General features: G+C 41.8%; 1 protein-coding gene across 1 annotated transcript in view; it reads left to right on the top strand.

The window, feature by feature from the left end:
* The window catches only part of DNAAF8 (dynein axonemal assembly factor 8), a 94373-nt gene that overhangs the window by 27317 nt on the left and 45945 nt on the right, over positions 1–21111 (top strand). The window contains exons 11-14 of the mRNA XM_075767451.1: positions 3120–3299; positions 5943–6098; positions 10727–10918; positions 19452–19568. Of these exons, the coding sequence (XP_075623566.1) occupies positions 3120–3299; positions 5943–6098; positions 10727–10918; positions 19452–19568 (645 nt within the window). The remainder of the gene's footprint in view (positions 1–3119; positions 3300–5942; positions 6099–10726; positions 10919–19451; positions 19569–21111) is intronic.

Below are 21111 nucleotides of genomic sequence, written 5' to 3'. Positions count from 1 at the left end.
TAGAAGGGAAATATCGAAGTCTTATTTACCTGCAAAAGACAGACCATATCTATAACAAAAAAGTGATTCTCCCTGACCTATCCTTCCCCTGGGAGAAACCCTCAGACTGAGTGAGCTGATTATGCTGGGAAATACTAACTGCTTTCTTGGGTTGATGTGATGAAATGAACTTTCCAAACATGTCATGTGGTGTGCTTCCCAAACAGCAGTTGACAGCAACTGCTCTCACTTGCCATCAGCCTTGTACCTAGGTGGAAACCAGCAGCAGAATTATTGCCTGGTCCTCTTGGCTCCTGAGGTGCTACTCGGTTGTTCCAGCCTCTAACAGGTTTGATAATGTTTCCCAGTTTTAGGACAATGGAACTGTTTGTCCAATCTAGTATGCAGGTATAGTAAAAGCAATGCCAACTAGTCTTTTAAAAAACTATCAGCAAAAGCATCATTTAACCAATTAGAGCTGTTTTATTAGAAACAAAATGATGGTAATCTTGGCTGACAAATTTACACTGAGCGTAACTTCAATGCCGCTGTAGCTGAAGGCTAGAATATATGGGTATCCTTAAGTTGTCTTGTGATTCCTGTTTCCTAATTTCTTTTTTGGTGTGGATTTGAGGTGAAGTTATTCCTTAGCTGCTTAGTGTGGTTAGTGCTTCTACTTGCGCTGTTGTGTTAGAAAGATGGTCAAAACGAGGGGTGGATAGAAAATTGAGCTTGAAGGGCTGTAAGTTGCAATATTGTAAACTGTAATTGCAAAATAAAATAGCAAGCACTTTGGAAATAGGAAATTTTATCTTATTTACTCTATGGTAATTGTTGGCACTTGACTACAATCAGCTCTAAGCCTGTCTGTGATTGACAGCACAATTCTAGCCAGAGCAACCAAAAATAGCACAGCATTTGAGTAATTTTAGTCTTTTTATAATCTAATACTGTCACAAATAAAAGCCAGTGTAACATGTAGGCAAATTGAACTCTCTACATAGGTAGACAAGGGTAAATTGGGCAATGCTGTGGGAAGGCATACTAAGAAAGCACTGAATGTATCTTTCTTCAGCAATTCTTGCCCCAAATTAAATAGGATTAGCTCCTTTTTTTTTATTAGCCTTAATATTTCTGAAATTAGTTAAGTTGTTCTATGTCTATATTCTTGTTGGGCTAAGGAGGCTGGTAGAGGGAGAAGAGGGAAGGACCAACATTGGTCAAAACCTCACTCATTCTCAGAAAGAACTTTAATAAGTAAAATTCTTAGCTGATCTTGGTCAGAAAACCTATCGAGCCCTCTCCTGCTGCTGGGCCAAGCAAATTTGGAATAGTTGGAAATTTCCTGCTGAAGCATTAGTAGATGCTGGTTTAATCTTTATCGCTTGAGTTCCCTCCTGTCATTGATCCCCACACCCTTGTTGAAAGAGAAAGAAAGAATCACTTCTCCAATATAGGATATAGAAGGAGGTCATCTTTTCCTGGAAGTCTCCAGGTTTCTTTTAAGGCCTCTTCCTTGAAGAATTACAGTGGTAGGGTCAAAGCCCTTATCAATTCTGTTAGCTCCCCAGGACTACAGTAACATCAGTAATGCAGATCTGCAGCATCAGAGACTTTTGCATGACTATTTTTCCCTTTACTACGAATTGCAATTTTTATTTGGTACTTGTAGACAGTGCTGTGTCTGTGGCAAATATTTTGGCACCAAAACACTGGATGATGCGATAGAGCTGCTTGGGGCTTTTTATTAGTATATTTTTTTGAAAACCGTTTTAAGGAATTGTCTATTTTGAGGACAGACACAGAAGTCAAGCTACATTAACTTGTCAAGTGGATTAGTCATTAAACACCTTTGTGGACATTTTAATTCAGAATTAAAGAGGCTTTAATTGGATTTAAGCTTACTTTGCTTCCAAAGTAAATTCAGGTAAATCAAATTAAGGTTAATTCAGTGTAAAGGCATGGGCAGACATCCTTGTTAAGGGCTACCTGGAGCAAATGAAAACATAACTGCTCAGCTGTTCCTCACCACCCTCCTGTTCCTATTGAGTTCCTATGGTGTTCCACAGCTCAGCTTGCAGAATGGGGTGCTCTCTCATACTACGGTAGGTAATTTCAGATTAATTCTGCTCACCTTAATTAGCAGTTTAGTCTGTCAGCTGATTGCATTGACATGTACAGGAAATGCAGCCATGTTGCACTGTGCTGACTCTGCAGTGGGGAGTTGATGCTCTATCAAGTAGCTTGGAAACCTTAACTCCATAAACAGCTCCAGCTATTTCCAAAATGAATGTGTGTCCAGGCCTGTAGAATATATGCACTCAGGATTTCTTGGGGAGGGGCCCTGCAGGTCCTTATTAAAGGCTCATAACTGTTGAGGAGCTGTACTCCTATTTATTTATATATAAAAATATATATATATGTTTACGTATACTGGAGAATCTTTGCAATTTTAGGGACCAGCTTCTTAATTTACAAAAGAAATGTCGGGGCAGCAAATTGAGTATAGATAGGAATGACAAGCTGGTTAATAATTACAGCTGCAGCTACTGCATCTTCGGAACAACAAAAGAGATCCCATAAACTATAATCTCACAGTTCAAGCTTGAGGCTGTTTCTTAAAGAACACGTCTGTTAAAGGAGAGGGAATTTGCATCCTAAATAATCAAGCTTCAGTACTAAAGTGAAGAAAGGGGATGAGTTCGCTTAAATGTAGCATCATCTATAAATGACGTATGTTAGACAAAGCAGAAAATAATGAAAGTTTTGACACTTCTGTCAGGCTGGTTTTGAGACATTTCACTGATTTTTAAAAAAATAACAACAACACTGACTCTTAAAGAATATGGAGTAAATTTGATCACGCTGTTTCCAGCTGGGACCATGTAATCTTCCATTCACCAAGCAGTATTTGACTAAATGAAGACCCAGGTGACATCTCTCCAAGAAAAGCTGAAGTGCTCCAGAAGGTGTCACTGATATAATGACCTAGCTTTTATGGCTCATGCTTCCTCCTTGATAAATGCTCGCTAGATATTAATTGCCCCTCCTGTGATGGCAATGAACGTAATTCATTCACGATGATGAATACAGTTCCAGTAATCCACATGACTTCCATTTCCATACTTTTTTTCCAACAGGAAGCCTCTTATTTGCCAGATATTGAGACATTGCCTAGACCACACAGTGTGAAAAATGAAGCGCTGCTTATGACCATTTGTCTGTCAAGTTGTGGCCAAGTAGCTACAGATCGGTGCGGGGGGCAGGTGCTGAGAGCAGCCAATATCTACCAGGCCCTCGTGACGTGGCTTCTCTCTCTGGTGAGTACGTGCCGTGACAGTGCACAAAAGAAGGTTCTGCATGATTAAGGCTGTGTTTTGCCCTCCAGTGAATATATAATCATTCTTGAAATCTCCTTCTTCCAACAGCTACAAAAAAAAACCCCACCAAACAAAAAACAGTGGCTGAACAAAGGGGAAATATATTCTAACTCACCTTAAAGTCGGTGAATAGAAATCTTGCTGAAGTCAGTGAGAGCTGGATTGTGCCTGTAGTTTACAAAGAACAGGGCACAGAAAGTAAAAAATTTTTGAGCCAGACTCTAGTAGTCAAAAGTGACTCCTGGAAGTAGTGGGTTAAGTATTAGACTTTGTTCTTGGCAAAAGAAGCAAACGGACACGGGTTCCTATTTCTTACCACTTGTTCTAATTATGAATAGATCCTTTCTGATAGTTGAGAGGACTATAAACAAGTGGTGGTCTGCTTCATCTTAATTGCCCTTTGGATTGCATATTTTTCTCCTCTAAAGAAACCACCTTTTCCTCACTCTTCTCATTCATCCAGTATTAGCCTTTCCCTCTAGGGAAAACAGGCAATGTGTATCTTTCCTCCCCACCCTCCACATTGGCTTCATTCTTTTCCCTGGTTAAAGACATTGGCATACCAATACCAATCCATGCACTCAAGGTAGATTTCGCCCTGCGTGGCCAGCCTGCACAAGGCTTTTAAATCACTTAAACTCCACTTAAACAGTATTAATTGTTAATGATGTTCACACTCCATTAAAACATTGCTACCATTCTTTAATGTTAGTTCAATGCTAATGAAAATTGCCACTTGAACAGCCCCAGAGTCTGAATCTTCCATTCAGAAACTAGCTAGCTCATGACCAGCTGCAGTGTGAACTTTATTCCCTTGTGTTATTCCCATTTAAAAAAAAAAAAAAAAAAAAAAAAAAAAAAAGACCTCTGACTTGTAGCAGCTACCTCCAAGCCTGAAAGGGTATCTCAGCTTCCAGGGCTCAGTGTCACCCTACCGATACTGTAGGGTCGAATGTTGTGATGGACTTTGTGCCCAATAGAAACTGGGGTAAAATCCACCAGTTTATTTCACACGGGTTCTCAAACAGCTGTTAGATAGCAATGAAAAAGTCAACATTTCTTTAATTTAAAAAAGTAGAAAGATTGAGGCATTTTTAGACCAAATTCTTATCTGGTCATAATCTACGTAATTCCACTGATACGCTGGCTTCCTGGCTTGTGTAAATCAGCATATCGTTATTGATTTCATTGGAGAAATGCTGATTTCTACTAGTTGAGAACACGATCCTCCCAATGCGAGCATTCCCCAGTGGCAGAGTGCTACAGAATTTCCCATGTGAAACCAGTGTTCAAAGCAGTCAAGGACTTGGGAGTGGTACAGCTGACCTATGCAACAGTTTGAAAATCCGCTCAGGCCCTGCGTTCAGAACATATTTCTTAAGGTGTTTATCTCACTGTAAATAGTTTTGGTTTATATATGCAGTAATTAACAGAGCTGTTAATCCATCTAGAGATCATGGTGATGGTATAAACCATAAGAACAAGGCTTAGCGGTTTCTGTATTCACCAGAATCCTGGGAAGGAATTACAGTCCTGTAATTCAAACTTGCCTGTCTCTTCATCTAGTGTGTGATCTGGTTTGGGTACCTCTGCCTCATATGGCTGCTATTCCTTTCTCATGGCTTTGCTGGTTGCCCGTTTCTGACTTTCCCATCGCCTTCCACCCTCTTTCACTTGCTACCCAGGTTTCAGGACGCTTTGCAGCGCTACAGTGCCTTCCCGGTTTGTTTTCCACCCTGTAATAAAGTTTCTCATGTATTCTGTAGGATAAAGCGCATCATGTTTCAGCCTGCCTTTGAGCAGCCTTATGAGTCAACAAGTGGTCTATCCTCTCTGGAACTAAACTGATATTCACGATGAAAGATGTCCAGTGTTCATCTTGGGCCTGGCAGAAGTCGCTTTTTACCTTCCTTGTTTTGAATCAGATACGTATATTGGAAAATAGAATATTTCCCTACCGCACACATGTGCACACCAAAAAAATCATCAAAAAGAAGTTTAACTAAATTAAACTCAGTTTAACTCAGTTTAACTAAGAGATGTATTCAGCGTATAGGGATTGACAGGGGTTTGGCTATTAGTGATCACCGATAGGGAAGACGAAGGTTTATTAAGGAAGCCTGCACTAGCTCCTCAGAATGGCATAATCACTTAGCATTGATTTTTTTGAACTGAGATTGATCTCATTATCATTAATAAAGGCAGCACACGGTGCCACTGTGACAATAACATGCAGTGCAGTGTTGACAGGGACCCTGTCCTCATTTCTTGCTAGACGAGGGAACTAATGCAAGTTCTTGCTTTCACATAGTGAAACTGGTGGAAGTCAGAGCTTGTGAGTCCTCATTGAGAAAATAAATCCTATGACTTATCAAAACCTACATGTTATTCCTATTTAATTTGGTCTTTATTGATTTTTCTAGTAGCTAAACCACAGCTAATCCACTAATCAAGCAAGAGTGCTCCCTGGATTATTGTACGTTGTGGTGCTCTACTCAAAAGCAACAGAGCAAGATAAAGGGTTATTTTCAGTATCTAAATACAGCCATCTAAAAATGAAATTATGTTCAAATGGATTTACAGGTGCCTCCTGTGAAAATGAAAGGCGGACCCAAAGCTCCGTTTCAGGTGGTAGGGCTGCAGCAGGCCTGGCGAGAGGATGGCTTGGCCCTATATGCTTGTCTCATGCCAGCAGATGAGTCTTCAGCCCAGAACAGCACCAAGATCCAGAAGATAAAAGTGAGTAGCAGCATTTACACTTGCTAGTCGTCCATAGGCAGTTACCACTGTTTTTTACTAAGGAGCAGGCTTGGATATGCCAATTCAAGCTCAAATTTCAGCGAGCCAGGCTACAGCAGCATAAGTGCTGCTCTAAAGTAGAATGGGGGAACAGCCCAGTACTGTGGGAACTGAAAGATTGCTTACAGCTAATTGTCATCTCAAGCTGTCCTCAGTTATGCTGAATTTAGATTATGTGCAGATGAGAAACCAACTCTCTATGGCGTAGTCTTTTGTCTCTGCTGCTCATTAGCTGTTAATATATTTTCAGTGGCTGTAACCCCACAGTGCAGAAATTTGACTGCATTCAGAGGAGACGTATCTTTGGCATGTATTACAGTGAAGAGGGTGGTCCATGAGAGGGAATGTTGTCTTGCTATTGGGTTCCCAGGAGTCAGGGCCCAGAGGCAGGACCTGAGACTCCATTCCCTCAACTCTGGTAAACTACAGAGTCTGTGCTGTGTAATAAAATGCCAAGCTGAAAGGTCTAGCATGCAAGCTGTAAATCTAACACATGTAGATGGCACGGTATAATGTAGGGCATGATATGAGCTTGTGTCCTGAAAACAGCAGAGCAATGAAATAGCAGCTCTGGGCCCTAGTTTCTTGGCTCTGTCTCTTCACAGAGCTAATACAATGCAGATTGGTACTCTGAGCATCTTGTTCTGTTTTCATTTTTGGAGACAGCTTGTTAGGTGTTATTGCTACTTTTGTCTGGTGTAAATACCTATCCTACCTATGCAGTATAGTTGACTTGCTGGAAAATGTACCCAGGTATATCTGGGGAACAGCAATGCCTGTGTACTCGAGATCTCCTGTGGGTCACTCGCTCGAGTAACTGTCCTGTTACTGAATAGCCCTTGAGATGCTGGCCCTGTGTTCTGTTGAGAATGGCATGTTTCTCTCAGCTGACTCAAAGCCACACTTGTGGCTTTAGCGAGCTGGTAGTGGATTTTCTGCTCTATTTTTGCCAGCCTCACCCCTGATAATGTTAACAGGAATGTGATGATATATGCGCTCATTCCTGACGCTTCCTCTGTGCTGAAAAGACCCCATAGGATGCAACAGCAGGTGGTCTTAGGGCGGCCTCTGAGTCACACTTGCTGGACACTTCATGTGAAGTTTAAATGGAAGAGGAGGTGTAAACATGTTTTAAAAACATGCTTAAGCTTCCCCTACTCAGCTGCAGTAAGCATTCTTCACTTGCAGCTGCCTGCCTGTGAGCACTAAAGATTAAATTTCCCATGATGTATCATAAAGCCTGGAGTATGACAGCTGTGGCTCCAGTGCTCCTGCAAGTAAATGATTGATGCTGGCAACAAATGTCATGATTAAAACACTACCAAAAAAAACCTAACCCCAAAACAATAAGCAACCCTTCCGTTAGCGTTTGAGCACCTGTTGGCAGAAGCAGCAAGGTTAATGAGACTAAGCAGGCTGCTAGACTGGCTTAATGTTGATTTTTGCCTAAGGCAAGTATGGAGTGAAGAAAATGGAGGAACCAAGTCTGACCTGCCTTCTGTCCACTTGCCTTGCTGCTCTCTGCTGATTTTGGGTGAGGAATCGGTCAAAGCATCAAAATTATTGAGCACTGAGTATGCTCGAAATATGTACCCAGTGTTATGTAATTGAATGAACTTTTGAGGTTGTGGGCTCAGGCTGCTCTGAACATTTGGTTGGGGCTGGGAAGGGTTGTGCCACAGGTTAGTGGAACGAGCCATACAGAGTTTCCAGAAATTGTAAATGCTATCCTGCTGCCCCGTTTACAGTTACTGACACTGCTGTCGTGTTCAGCTAGTATGCACAGCAGTGAACACACAAGGCATTTGGACAGTGTTCCTCAAGCAAGACTACGTGTCTCATTAGAGGTTCTACCGTATGTCTCGTTAGAGGTGCTACTGTATGTCTTTGTGGTAACAATGACTTTTGTCAATTTTGCTTTCCTGAGGCATTTGTAAAGCTGCTGCACAGATCTAAGCTGACAGGAACAACAAAAGTCTTTCTGAAATGTCAGCTGCAGCACAGACAAGGAAAACAGCAGCGACTAGTCCTACCTCCCCATTCCTTCCCTTGAGCAGCTTCAACTATTGTTGGAGAGAAGCATGGTAGATTTTACTCTTCACACTTAAGTCTTCAATCTCTTGCTGTAGTGTTAATGTACAGTTCTTAAATGGTTGAATCAAATAACAGAATTCTGTTGTGGCACTTACTGGTTATTGTTTCAGTTGTCTCCTATGGGCACAAAGAGATCCACTTAGCAGGGCTTACCTTCAAAATTTGACTGGGTTTCCGGACATTTTTGTTGCATCTATTTGCTATAAGAATGTGGGGAAATCTTAGTTACTTCTTTTGGATTATGTAAAAAAAGACATACCAAGTAGTGTAAATGTTAACCAGAAGCATTATGACAAATTGATCTTAACATGTAGAGTCCAGAGTCCATTTTCAGTGCCAAAGATGGGTATGTACAAGATTACACAACATGTTAGGTACAGATTTGTGCCTGCTTGATGCTAGGAGGGAAATGCCTGTCTTTCTCTGTGTATCTGTACTCATATCTCATAATAACAGCAAAATGACAGTTATCCATGGATTTTCTTCAGATTGTAATATGAATATTTTTGCAGCAGACATCAGATTGCTAGTCTAAGAGCCTAAGGATTTGTCTGTATCAACAAGGCAAGGTTTCACTTTCCCCCTTAACAGCTTTGCCCCGCTGTTAATTCATAGCCCTGGTGTGATTGAACATGCTGAGTGCGTTTATCAGTCTCATTGCCTTTGATGTTATTTGATCTTGTTGCCTGCTCTAGGTTCACAGCTCTAATGATGGGGTACAGTTCATCACCGAGAACTGGACCAAAGCAGCCTGCTAGTTTCATGTTACTATAGGTTGTTGCTGGGGCTTTTTGTTGGTTTAGTTTGTTGAGGGTTTCTTTTCTCAATTACTAATAACTGGAGCTGAGCTACATTCCAGACCTCTAAGCCATCAACATTTTATTTACTGGCCACTTCAGTGTCATTTGTGTGTCTTTTATTGTTTGTCACATTTTATTTCTCGGTCCCAAGGTCTAATGGTTATGAATACAAATATAATAGTGGTTTCTCAAGGCAAAAGCTCCTGTTCCTGGTAGATCAATAAGCCTTTTGGCTTATTCAACTAGGATGGCATTTATTCCTATATCAAGTGGTTCTGCTATGTTTCCTCCCATTTTTGTCATTTTTTGGGGGGTTTAGGGTTTTTTTATTTCTATCCTCATCCAAAACAACTGATAGAAGTGAGGCAAATTTGAACATCCCTGCATGGTTTTGGTTTCTTGACTTGTTGTCAGAACAAATGCTTACACTCACCTCTTGTAATTCTTGCATGCTGATAGACAAGCTGCAGTTACAAGCATGTCTTATGGGAATTAGATTTGTACAGCGTATGCTTTCTAAGAATCTACTAAGCATTCCCAATTAGGCACGCTAGCACTGTGCAGAGCACCGTGTTTTTTGTCTGTATGCTTCAATCACTTAACAATTCTGTGGTGGCTCAGAAGAGCTCGCAATCTCTGTTATTAGATTTGGGGCTTTTTTGCAGACCTTTCCTGCTTGAGCTCTAATTTCTAGATGCAATAATAACTGGTGTAGAGAAGATGTTTTGCATAATTGTTGATTCTGTTCATTTCTAATTGGGTCTCATTGAGGTCACCAATTTTGTTCTCTGAAAGTCCTGCTAATTAAGAATCAACCTGGAAGAACAAAGGGGCTTAAAGAGGAGGTTAAATGGTGGAAAACTGTGATTTAGCAGTGCAGTATTCAATATTAATGTATCAATATTAATATTAGTCTCCATCTTAAAAAATCATGAAATTAATCTTTTCATTTATATCCCTATGAAGCCCTTTGCAAATTAATGTTACATTGTATTGGGCTGTTTTATGGTCCTGTATATGGCATTTTCTCCCTCTTTAACTGTGGTATGTAATCTGCTGCTGATGGATGTCATGAGCCAATTATTTTATACCAGTGTCTTGCAACCAACTGAAGATTGCTATTAACTCGCCAGTCGTCATCCATGGTGGAGTTTTATAGCTGAGCGGTCTTGAGTGTGTTGAGAGCTCTGGCAGAAGGGCAATGCTGCTCGTCTCTCCAGTGCCTTCACCAAGGGGCACTTTGTTTAAGTCAAGTCTATGTGGAGTCCTTCCACGCAGCTGATGGGCGCAACTGGCTGTTACGCATCTACTCTCAAATCCCATCTCCTGGGTCGGGAACCCTGACGCTATCAAGACCTTCAATTCTGCCTTTGAACCTGGGAGCAGAGGCTTTGTGGGGTGATACCAGGATCGTGGGAGGAGTGTGCTTTCTGTGGGTGAGGGGACAGGGTTAGAGCTCTGGTTGCAGGGATGCAGGGTGTGATGCCTTGGGAGGCTGAGGGTGTTACCTTAGGGGTTTGGTTGGGAGAATCTGAAGTGCAGCTGTATGGCAGATGCATGAAACACGAGGCTGGGATGGTTGCAGACAGAGAAAGAGCTGCTACAGGTGCATGGTACAGAACAGAAAGTTCCTGAGGCCATCACCAACGCTTTTTAACCATTGACTCTTTGCAGACTAACGAAGAGCTAGGAGGAACATCCATTTTTTACCAGAAGATTTCTGCATTTCTAGCCTGTACATGGCTTCCAGATGTTATCTGGTGGAGGGCAGAACTGGCTAATCACTTCCAAAACCAGCTGTGTCCACTTCTTGAAATTCCTTCTGTCCTGCTGAGTTACATCACTGCTGTTAGTTCTGATCCTCAGGTACTGTACAGAAATGCTTGGACTTGCGGTAAATTTTTTTTCTCATTATGTTCAGTAAAAGTTGTTCTTCCAGTGTTAACAGGTATTTGCATTTGCTTTAGCCAAGGATTTAAATGGGGTTTGAAAACAAATGCTTCTAAGCACTGAAGTGTATGAGACTACAAGGACATAGCACCTCTTAAAATCAAGTGCTTAAAGTCACTTGCCTGCCTAGAGATGTCTACAAGAACATTCACCTCATGTTGTCTATAAGTAGAATGATAATTAACTTTTTTGCTTCTGTCAGGTTAGCAAGTGCTCCATAACAAATATTCACGTGAATGAAGTGTTACAAGAATTCATTATACTTATTGGGGGAGTTTATTCCGTGAGGGCATCCAACATTATTTTTAGGCCTTTAACAGCCTATCCTACCTTAGTGTAAATATTTAGACCAGGTTTTCATAGAAGCACTGAATATGACCTGATTTCCATACCTTTTGAGGGAATTTTCTTATTTCTTTCCCATGACATCACCAGCCTTTGGACAATCATGGTCTTTTCCCAATACTTCTACATCAACAACCACCTTGAGACAGAATTCCAGGGAATGGTGAAGACTGCAATTCTGGTTCACAGTGAAATTTAGTTCTGAAAGTAATGTAGCATGAGAACTTTTCTGCAATTTCAACCAGATCTGGGGATTACTCTTACTCTATGAGAATCAATGCCATGAAAGCTCAGGGGCTTAGCAGTGCACTTAGCAATTTGCCTAAAGGTTTATCCTACTTCTATGGAGGAAAAGGAGGCTTAATGTTGTTGATTTGCAGTCACTGTAGCTTTCAAGTAGAAGCAAGTGCTATAAAGCAGTCTGACGTACTTGTAAAAGATAAATCTGCTGTACGCTTTTAAGGCATAAAATAAGGCATCATTTAAAACAGTCAGGGCTTTTATGCAAATCCCTTATTAGGGGAATTATAAATTGTTAGAAATTGAACAGCAAGATAGCAGGCGCTTTCTGGGGGTGGATCTTTGCCTTGATGCCATAGAAAAACTGAAGTCAATTTAAAGACCACATTCTCTTCAGAAGTTCAAATGCTCTGTGCCACCCAGGTTCCCAGGCCTGAATTACACCGAGACCACTATGTATCATGGCTTTTTGATAGATGTATCTTGCAGTTAAACAGAAAGGGTGATTTCTCAAAGCAAGGCTCAATGAGCCAGACTCTCAGCAGGCAGCAGCTAACCCTGTTGTCTGCCCTGAAGCTTTACAAAGTGGTACCAACTGAGAATGTTCCCAAGTGTTATTAAAATACAACCAAAAAGTGCTGCATAGAAAATACGCTATCATATTCTTTTAACTACATTGGTTTGAAGGTTTTGTACAAGGCCAGTGATCCATGCTTGCTTTTTATATACTTATATTTATTTTGAGGTAGTGTACACAAAACTAAGTAGACCAAAGAGCCTGCTACTACGTGTTGGAAAAGTATGCAGTGAATACCTATTTTTGTTCCTGGTGGCTTACAGTCTGAGACAAAAGTCCTGATGGGTTGATGAAACAAATGAGTAGGAGTAGAGGGAGAGGGAACATCAGGTAAAATTGCTATCTGCTTGTGTACTGACTGGCTCTGTGTATGATTTTATGAGCAATTGTTAGCAGTAATTGTAATAACCTCTAAGCACATTGTTTGTTAGTGCATGAGCCAATGTCTTGTTTTCAGTCAATTGGTCTAGTGTTTTTTTCAGTCTGTTCTGGACCCCAAACTGATTGCTTTTCTCTTGCTATTTGTCTTTGAGGCTTTCTTATTAATGCTATGCATGCAGCCTATTAACCTGCAGTTAATTCACTTTTGATATGACGAGTAAACTCTCAATGCCGTCATTAAAACCCCAGGTTAGGTTAGGAGTGACATAATCCCTGTGGAAGTTATCAACTGCAATGTCCCTTGTCAGCAAAAAGAGGATTGCTTCATTTTAACATAAAAGTACTTTCTCCTGTTAAGCCTTAGGTTGCAAGCATTAACCGTAGGGATACAGACAACATACGTCATCAGTGTTGATGCTTCTTTTCCTCTGCCTGTTTGTTCCATTAAGGCACACTGGATTTCTCTTGCTCTGTCCCTGTTGTTCTAGACACTGGGACATTTACCCAAAGGGTGCAACCCCTAACGCTCACCATCTTTTTGGTCACCTTTCAGAGCATTTCCTTGAACTCCCAACCTATACAGGCACCTGCTGTGACAGAGGAATCAGGGCATAGCAGTATTGTGTGGGTGATCGTGTCAGTGAGGTTTCAAGGAAGAAGGGCAACCTCCATCCCTAAGTCAAGGTGAATGAGACTTTTTTCCTTTTAGTTTCAGAAACTTGATTTTTGTTGCACCTTCTGGTGATCAGTTCCCTACTTGCTGCTCCTTTAGTTAGTTTCCCTGCTGACTTCCTGCACAAGGGTTTTGTTTTGAGACAGTAGTACTGATTAAGGGCAGGTCTACAGTAAGTTCTCTCTTTGCTTTTCCTTTAAGCAAAGCTGCTTTTTTTTTTTTAACACAGTTTTGCCTAAGCGTAGGTAAGAATTCCAGAACTGGATCCAGGGAGCTAAATTTGCCCTGATGTTGTAACTCAATGCTGCCAAAAACTTCAAACAGCACAGACTGAACTAACAGGAAGTTTGCTGTATGGGAGTGGACTGGCATGAAGTACAGCAGTTCTTTTATGCGGTATTGCAGACTTTTGGGATTTCCCTGCTACAGAGTTGATGGCAACTGTGTTACCAGAAGTGCTCTACGCCTACACGCATACACACAAGGTTTGAAAGTTGCAAACTTTTTTCAAAGACTGAAGTACCCATGTAGCAGAAGAGTTATGCATTGCTGATGAAATTAAAATGACCATTTCATGCTCTGGAAAAGCAGCTGGGATGCATCACTTGTTACTTTGTGCACTTAGGGCACCTAATTTAGGTATGTAATTTTCCTAACTCTCTGTACAGTCTCTGAAGAGGGAGCGAGAGGCATTTCCAGAGGATCTGTGACTCTGTGTTTTAGCATGGGCTCGACAACAACACTGTGAGCTTCAGCGTTTCATTATTTCGTTGACAAGCATCATGGCCTTAGCCCTGCTGAGCAGCTTCAGCATCTTCCACTGACTTTTACTATAACTTCTTTTAATGTCAGTTAATGCGAGGCTTGCTCAGAGAACTGCTGCTTAGTACCTATCAGCTTTTCACCCAACTCTCTTCAGGCCCTTGGCTGTGTGGGCATCGCCTTTCACACATCTCAAATTGTAATAACTGGTGGTATGCTGTGGTTCAGTGCCTCGTGGTGTTGGCAATTTTGCTGGTTTGATTTTTGGGTTTTTGCCCCATGTGTTCTCTCTTCTTTCATGCAGTGTGTGAAGAAGCAAACTAGCAGCTTTAAGCGATACCTAAGCTAGGCCATGTAACGTTTTGTGGGTGGAGAGCCCAGACCAAGCTACCTGGAGTGCAACACAATTTGGCCAGCTGTTAGACCTGATCCACGTGTTGCTGTAAGCTCTCAGATTTAGTGTATGGCTCAGGGCTGGGCTTTCCTCCTCTGACTTCTGCTGAGCCCTATGCCAAAGACTTGATAGCTGAGCAGCTGAAATGGACATTATGGTGGGATAAAACACCCAGAACAGCACCTCCACATCTGCTTCCCCAAACCTGAGCCAGCAGGATGTTGAGACTTGCAGCATGGCAGGTGCTGGCCCCTAAGACCAGCAGCTTGATGGTTTGAAATCCAGGCTATAAAGTTGTAAAACAGGATGTTCGAAAGGACAGGTTCATCCTGCCCTTTGCTTTCCAAATCTTGCTCATATCTTGTCTTTATCTGAGGTGGTGCTAAGGGCCAGGTCTCACCTGTCTGGCACCCTGAGTCTGCTGTGCAGCCCAATAAACTTGTGTCAATAGCTTTGGCAAGAGCACATCATCTGACCAATGATTCCACATGGATATGACTTGTTTGTGGGTGAGACATTTGTCCTGGAGCCTCATCTATATGCATTTATAGAAATTAATCCATAGCTGCAGACACAAAATAGCTGGATGGCTGTATCTTCATGAGGCAGAAGGGAGAAGGTGACATCTTGGCCCTAGCTGAGTCCCATTGGAGTTTATCATTGATTTTAGTGGAGCCAGGAGTTCAGACTGTCATTGGTATTTGTAACTAAAACCCCCTAAGTACAGAGAAAGGACTGCAATGATGTCTACTAGAGCTGGCACAAAGATGAGGGCATCACTTTGGGAGGAATAAAGTTTTTCATTGTTCCTAAAATTTGATAGCTCACATTTAAATTGTGGCCGTTGCTAAGTATTCCAGAAAAGCGCAGCTTAAAAGAACTATCAAGCTAATGTGCTTAGCCATTAGCATTGTGCATGATGGGCAGAAAGGGTAGAAGTTATTGTCTCATCCTTTCTCTTCTGTGTTTTAAGCTATCCCCTCCCCTATCCTGAACGGAGGGCAAAGGAAAGTGAGATGCATCTTCAAACTGCCTGAAATACGGTCACCAGAATTGTACATCTTCGGTGGCAAAGCTCTTAATTAGACCACTCTATCCCCAGCCTTTTTGCTGCCTGGGATCTTCCTACTGTGCTTCCATGTTTTACTATACTAAATTCTGTAGCCATCTGAAGTGAGCATGCACAATGAGGAGGGGAGGTGCGCAGAAAACGAATTCAAATTTGTGTTAATCTCGATTCCGTGAGGAAAACTGTGCTAGTGCCTTGGGATTCATGACAGCGGGGAGAGGAGCAAGTTTGAGAATAATACTGCCTAATTCAGGAGCATGATTCAGTGATGTATGTTGGCATCAAGGCCTTTGCTAGACCGAGAATAGTGCTGCTTCTGCTGCCACTGATGTGGCCAGTGGAGTTGAAAGGGAGAGGTTATATACATGCAGCATTTACAATCTGTTTCTGGAGGTAGTGGAGGATGCAGCATCTTTCCCCAAGGGATTTGGGTGTTGCCTCAGAGTGATAATGGCTGAGCAGATCTTTGCATTGGAAAGTACTTTGCATCTGAGGAGATGAAATTGTGGAATACATAGAAATTGTTCCTGCAGTTTCTGTTTTCCTGCTGTGGCTGGGAAGCAGTCTAGAAGACTCGTTGCAACTTAAAAGACTCTCTTAGATCATCTGACAGCAAAAGCTATTTCTTTGTTGTCAGAAATGAGAACAGAATACACTGTAAGCAAGAAGAAGAGAGAGTGGATTCGGTCGTGTTTCTGTGTGACAGTTAAAGATTCATGGGTTTGCTGCACGCACCTCCAGTCTTCTCTAAACTGTGCTTATTCTTGTTTCTGCTCAGTATTTTACAACACGTTTCTGTTCTGCTGTGAATTTCCTTCCTGTAACTGTCTGGCTTCATGTCGGTAATATCGTATGAAACAGAGGGTAGCTCTGGATTTCTTTTCAACACTTTCTGAAAAGACGGTGCACATTCAGTCCTAGCTATGGTAAAAATTGGTCTTTTCCAGTGTCTTAAGGTAGCAGAAATCAGAATTTGTCTCCAAAAACAAATAAGAAAAAGGATGATTGACAAAAAAAAAAAACTACAAATGGGAGGTTTCCCTCGCTTCCCACTCTTTCTGCCAGTGGCAGTGTGGATGAAGAGGATATCAATGGTGTAAGAAACCCTGCTTTCTTAAAGTGAGGGGTGGGGGAGAGGCAGTCATGGAAATGGTTATGCTTAAATGATTCTGGGTTTTGAAGCTTATCACAGCATAAGTCAAAGTATTCCTGGGGCTGCAGTAGCTGTCATTGGCTGACTTAGGGTACCGTTCCTCCCTGGTATAATGTCCTTACCATGAGACGTGAGATTATTACAGTGCTCTGAGTCTGCAGAACCTTAGAGAAGAATTTTAAGATAAGTATCGAAGGCTGAACTGCCTCTTCACCATCCTGCGCAGTGCATGGTGGGGGAGTCTCCTCTTCTCCCTGCCAAGAGACAGGTCAGCATTCAGAGATGATGTATCAGCTATCCTGGGAGAGACTTTCTGAACTGCTGTGTTTGCACAGAAGCTTTACAACTACTGTAATGTTGTTGGAGGCGTAAGAGAGGAACCAGACCTGAGGTGAAACTAATACAATTCTCACACCTACCTGCTCTTTTGTTGTGGAACATTTAAAGAAGCACCAAAGTAGCATAAAGGTGAATAATGTCAAAATCGCCAAAATTATTTCAGTAAGACTGGGGTCATGCAACTGCCTGTGGAGGGTCACTCTGCATTGTATGTCAGATAGGGCTCATCTCAATATTACAACAACTGACTTGATGCAATTCTCTCCTACATTCATGGGAAAGTTGCATTCTTTCTATTTGTCATGTGCATTGCATAGGAAAGCAGTGTCAGGAGTTCTGCACTGGCACATTCTAGCTATGCTGGAAAAAGCAGAAGCTGTTGTGCTGAAGCCATCTATGTGTATTTTCTTACCCATGAGGAGAAGGATTTTCTAGGAGAACTAAGACTTTTCAAGCTTCATTTTTCTGTTGCTTTGTGAAATCACATTGTTTGGCTGCTAAAAACCAGAATCTGACAGATCATAGTAACAATTTTCCACAGGCCTTGATTCCCTGATAGGTGTAGTGAGATCTCTACTCTGGTGGGGACGGAGGCCGACCATGCGGCAGCGTGCCTGGGATCACACCTGATCCACAGCTTACACCATGGTACTTCCTAAAGGTCAGCTTTTCACCTTGTATTTCCCAACTTGTGTCCTCTGTGTCCTAACTGGGGCTGGATGATTATAATGAAGATTTCTATGGAAATGTAGGCTGGAGTTGGTTTGGTCACATTTGTCCCTTCTCTCTTCCTTCTTCTTGAAAGCTCATAGACTTGAGGATTGTTCAAGGAACAGCCTGAACCCCAGAAGTCTGGGGTCTGGCTGCATTCCCGTTTCATAGGGCTTATCTGTGCTCCCTGCATCGTGCCAGTGTTGCATGCAGGAGATGGCAGCAAACATTGGAAACAGAAGAGATCTTCTGTTTCCTTAAATCAATGAGTTCTTGCTTTTCTTCTGATGATATTTTCCACAGCAACCAAGTGTATTATCACAAGTGGAGGCTGGTGAGGGATGAAATGCAGGACAAAATGGACAAATCCATAGAGAGATGTCAAAGCTCTCGGTTTGGTGTAGTTGTGTTGACTGAAACCAGGTGAAAAGTGAAATCCCTAGTTCTGCTTTTAGGCAAATATCTCATGAAACACAGGAAATAGAGGAAGGAGAAAACACGAAAGGTTGTTGAAGCAGAAAGGCAGATGTCAGAGGGTTTTTAATGTTATTCAAATTAATTTCCTGTTCTGGTTGTTGTTTTTAAACATTTGTAGAATGATATGAAGTGCCTATCATTTGCCAAGCAGTGCAAAAAAATTCTCTCAGGTGATTACACAATTAAAGAGCATTATATGTACCTCATAATCCGGAATGGATGCTTCTTCATGCAGTGTTAGTTCATTTTCTATCTATAATAAAAGTCCTGATGAGACCATGTTGAAATTTAATTCCTTTTTTTCTTTTTTTTTAAAAGGTCTGTCCACATGAGATGAGGACAAATTAATGACTGCTGTGAATCAAAGTAGAGTCTTTAAAAATAGTGAAGCCTCTCTGATTTACACCACCTGAGCCTATATCCCAAAAGTGACAGTTGGGGTTTTTTTTGGGTTTGGGATTTTTTTTTCCCAATCTTGGAATGAATCCTGCCTAACGTGAACGCGGCCTAAATGCATCCATATTTCTGGAATGCTCAGTTGTGGCATAGCTATGAACATCACTTCTTCCCAAACCAGAACTTGACAAACATGACTTAAAAGCTGCACTTGTTCCTGGACTATGGCCTTGCTTACTGAGTGTGCAATCACAGCAAATTCTGATGAGTGACACATCCTTAAACTTGCACTTGTGCAAGTTGCTTGCTTGGCTGCCCAGAAAATGTATGAGAAACAAAATAAGGTGCTGAGATTGGGAAATGCTACACTTCTGTAAAGCTGTGACCTAAATGCCAGAGTCTTTTTGCCTATCCATGAGTATGTGGCACAGTAAGACTTACAGATATGTGTCACTTTTGGTGACATGAGCACAGGAGAAATGTCCTATTTTGGTTACAGGCATGTAGAAGTTCATGCAATTCTTTCCCTACCCTTCCGTTTGATTAGTTAATTAGAGCGTTCCTTTAACAAAGCCCTTTTCTGCTGGATACTCAGCACTATCGTGGAGACTCAAGGTCTCAAGCTGCTCAGCCTGATCCTGCAGTGCCTTTTGCGTGCGATTCGTGTTTGTGAGAGTCACTGGGTTGGACCCTGGAAATGTTTGGTCTCTCAAGAAGCAGTTGCAGATTCATATTCTTGGGATATCACGTAATTGGAGCTAGTGGTACGGTTGTAAGAATGCAAATGATAGATTAACAACACTGGACTAATGAGTTTAATCCATTAATGTGCATCCTTATGTGCTGTCTAGCCATAAACTATTTTTTCCTTGCTCTTTATTTGGAGGGATCAAGATAACATACAGGTAAGAGATGTCCTTTGTGCATTTCAGGCAGTGGAAAAGGTGTTTGCGGTACCAAATGGATTTTACTGGCAGACAGTTGAAAGTGATGAAAAATACTTCCCTAATAGCAGCAACATCGAGGCTTGCAGAGATATAGACACTGAGGTAAAAAACCCAAACCAACCACTCCTTTCTGATTTGTGTGATGATGTGGGAAGTTGTGAGACAATTAAGTGACCTGAAATATTTCAATCTTGAGGTTGGGTACAAATACTGGTCATGAAGTATTTCTCACTCAGACCTAAATAGATCAGCTGTGTATTTTGTGTCATCAGTATTGATGTGCTGATTGCTCTGAGCCATGGAAGATTAAACTATGAAATGTGTGGGTTGAAGAAATTGCTACCAACCAGGTGCAAATCAGTAACAGTAGACAAAATTTTGATAACCCAAAAGTTGACTGCAAGCCAGTATACAGCACAACTGGGTTGTTTGGTTTTTTTTTTAAACTTGTGCTCAGAAACATTCAAAAAAATTTCAGAAGCTTCTGATAGTATCTGCCTGATACTGTAACTGTAACAGAACAAGTAAGAAGTAATTATTTAATTTACCCCAGAAGAAGAGAAGGTTAAGGTAACTTAAATTAGCTGATATTTATTTAAGAGTGCATATCAAAATGTACTGGACCTCCACCCATGTATGATAACTTGTTAACTACAGTAACTCACCTTCCTTAGCTCTTGTGCAACACAAAACATAGCATGTTTGACCTCGCAGAATTCAGTTCCCTGTTAGTATTGATTCAGGGAGATGCAACTGTATTAAGTTCTTCCTGAACATGCAGCGAGCCTGACCAGTAGCTGAGAGTGTACCAGGCTTGCTCCTGGAAGATGCTTGAAGTCCACAATTAGGAGCTGAAGATACCTGGCACTTGGAACAGTCGGGAGACGCCTTGTGTCTTCATTACAGGTCCTCGACTTGCCTCAGGAGTGCTGTTCGTGGGTCCGTTCGGACCTTCTGGCAGCAAGGGCAGGACACTCTGAGGGAAGGCAAGCCAGGACCTGAGACTAACAACAAGGCAGGGCGAGTGACCTCACGGGCAGGGTGCGTTCCCACAGAAACCAAGCAAGAAGAGCAGAGTAGGTCCAGCAGCAGTAACCCGGGTCAGCCAAGAGTCCGTAGTGACAAGGCCAAGCTAGAAAGTCAAGTCAGCACCTTAGGATAGCGGCTGGATTCAGTGCTGTAGGAGACTGGGCCAAGGCATACCTGCAACGAAGCTCAGACGGAGAGCAAAGCCAAGCGCCTGGCTCCTAAGCAAAGGGAAGACAGGCAGTGAGTGAGGTCTCTCAGTGCTGGACGGTTGCGTTATCAAAGCTGGCCCTGAGCCCAGGCAGCCAAGCCCCAGGGACACTCGTAGCAGCCACAGAAAAATACTGCCTTACTGGCTGCTGTGAATATTGGGTTAATATCAGGAGAGCTTGAGCTAGATGAACATAAAGAAATAGAGCTTTTATTTCTAATTAGAGCACTTTTTTATGATTTGAGTAAATTTATATCTCCATTTATCATGATGGTATAAGCCTCATAATGTGTTTATGGGGGAGTAGCATTTCATTTACAGTGTCCAATAGTGATGAATTCATTTGGCGTTCACTGCAGCCATAAAGCTTGCTGCTGGGCATAGTGTTGTGTTGCTTTACATCCAGGA

Source organism: Balearica regulorum, chromosome 15 (genome assembly GCF_011004875.1).
Source record: "Balearica regulorum gibbericeps isolate bBalReg1 chromosome 15, bBalReg1.pri, whole genome shotgun sequence".
Lineage (NCBI taxonomy): Eukaryota > Metazoa > Chordata > Aves > Gruiformes > Gruidae > Balearica > Balearica regulorum.
This window is presented reverse-complemented; position numbering and strand designations above follow the sequence as displayed.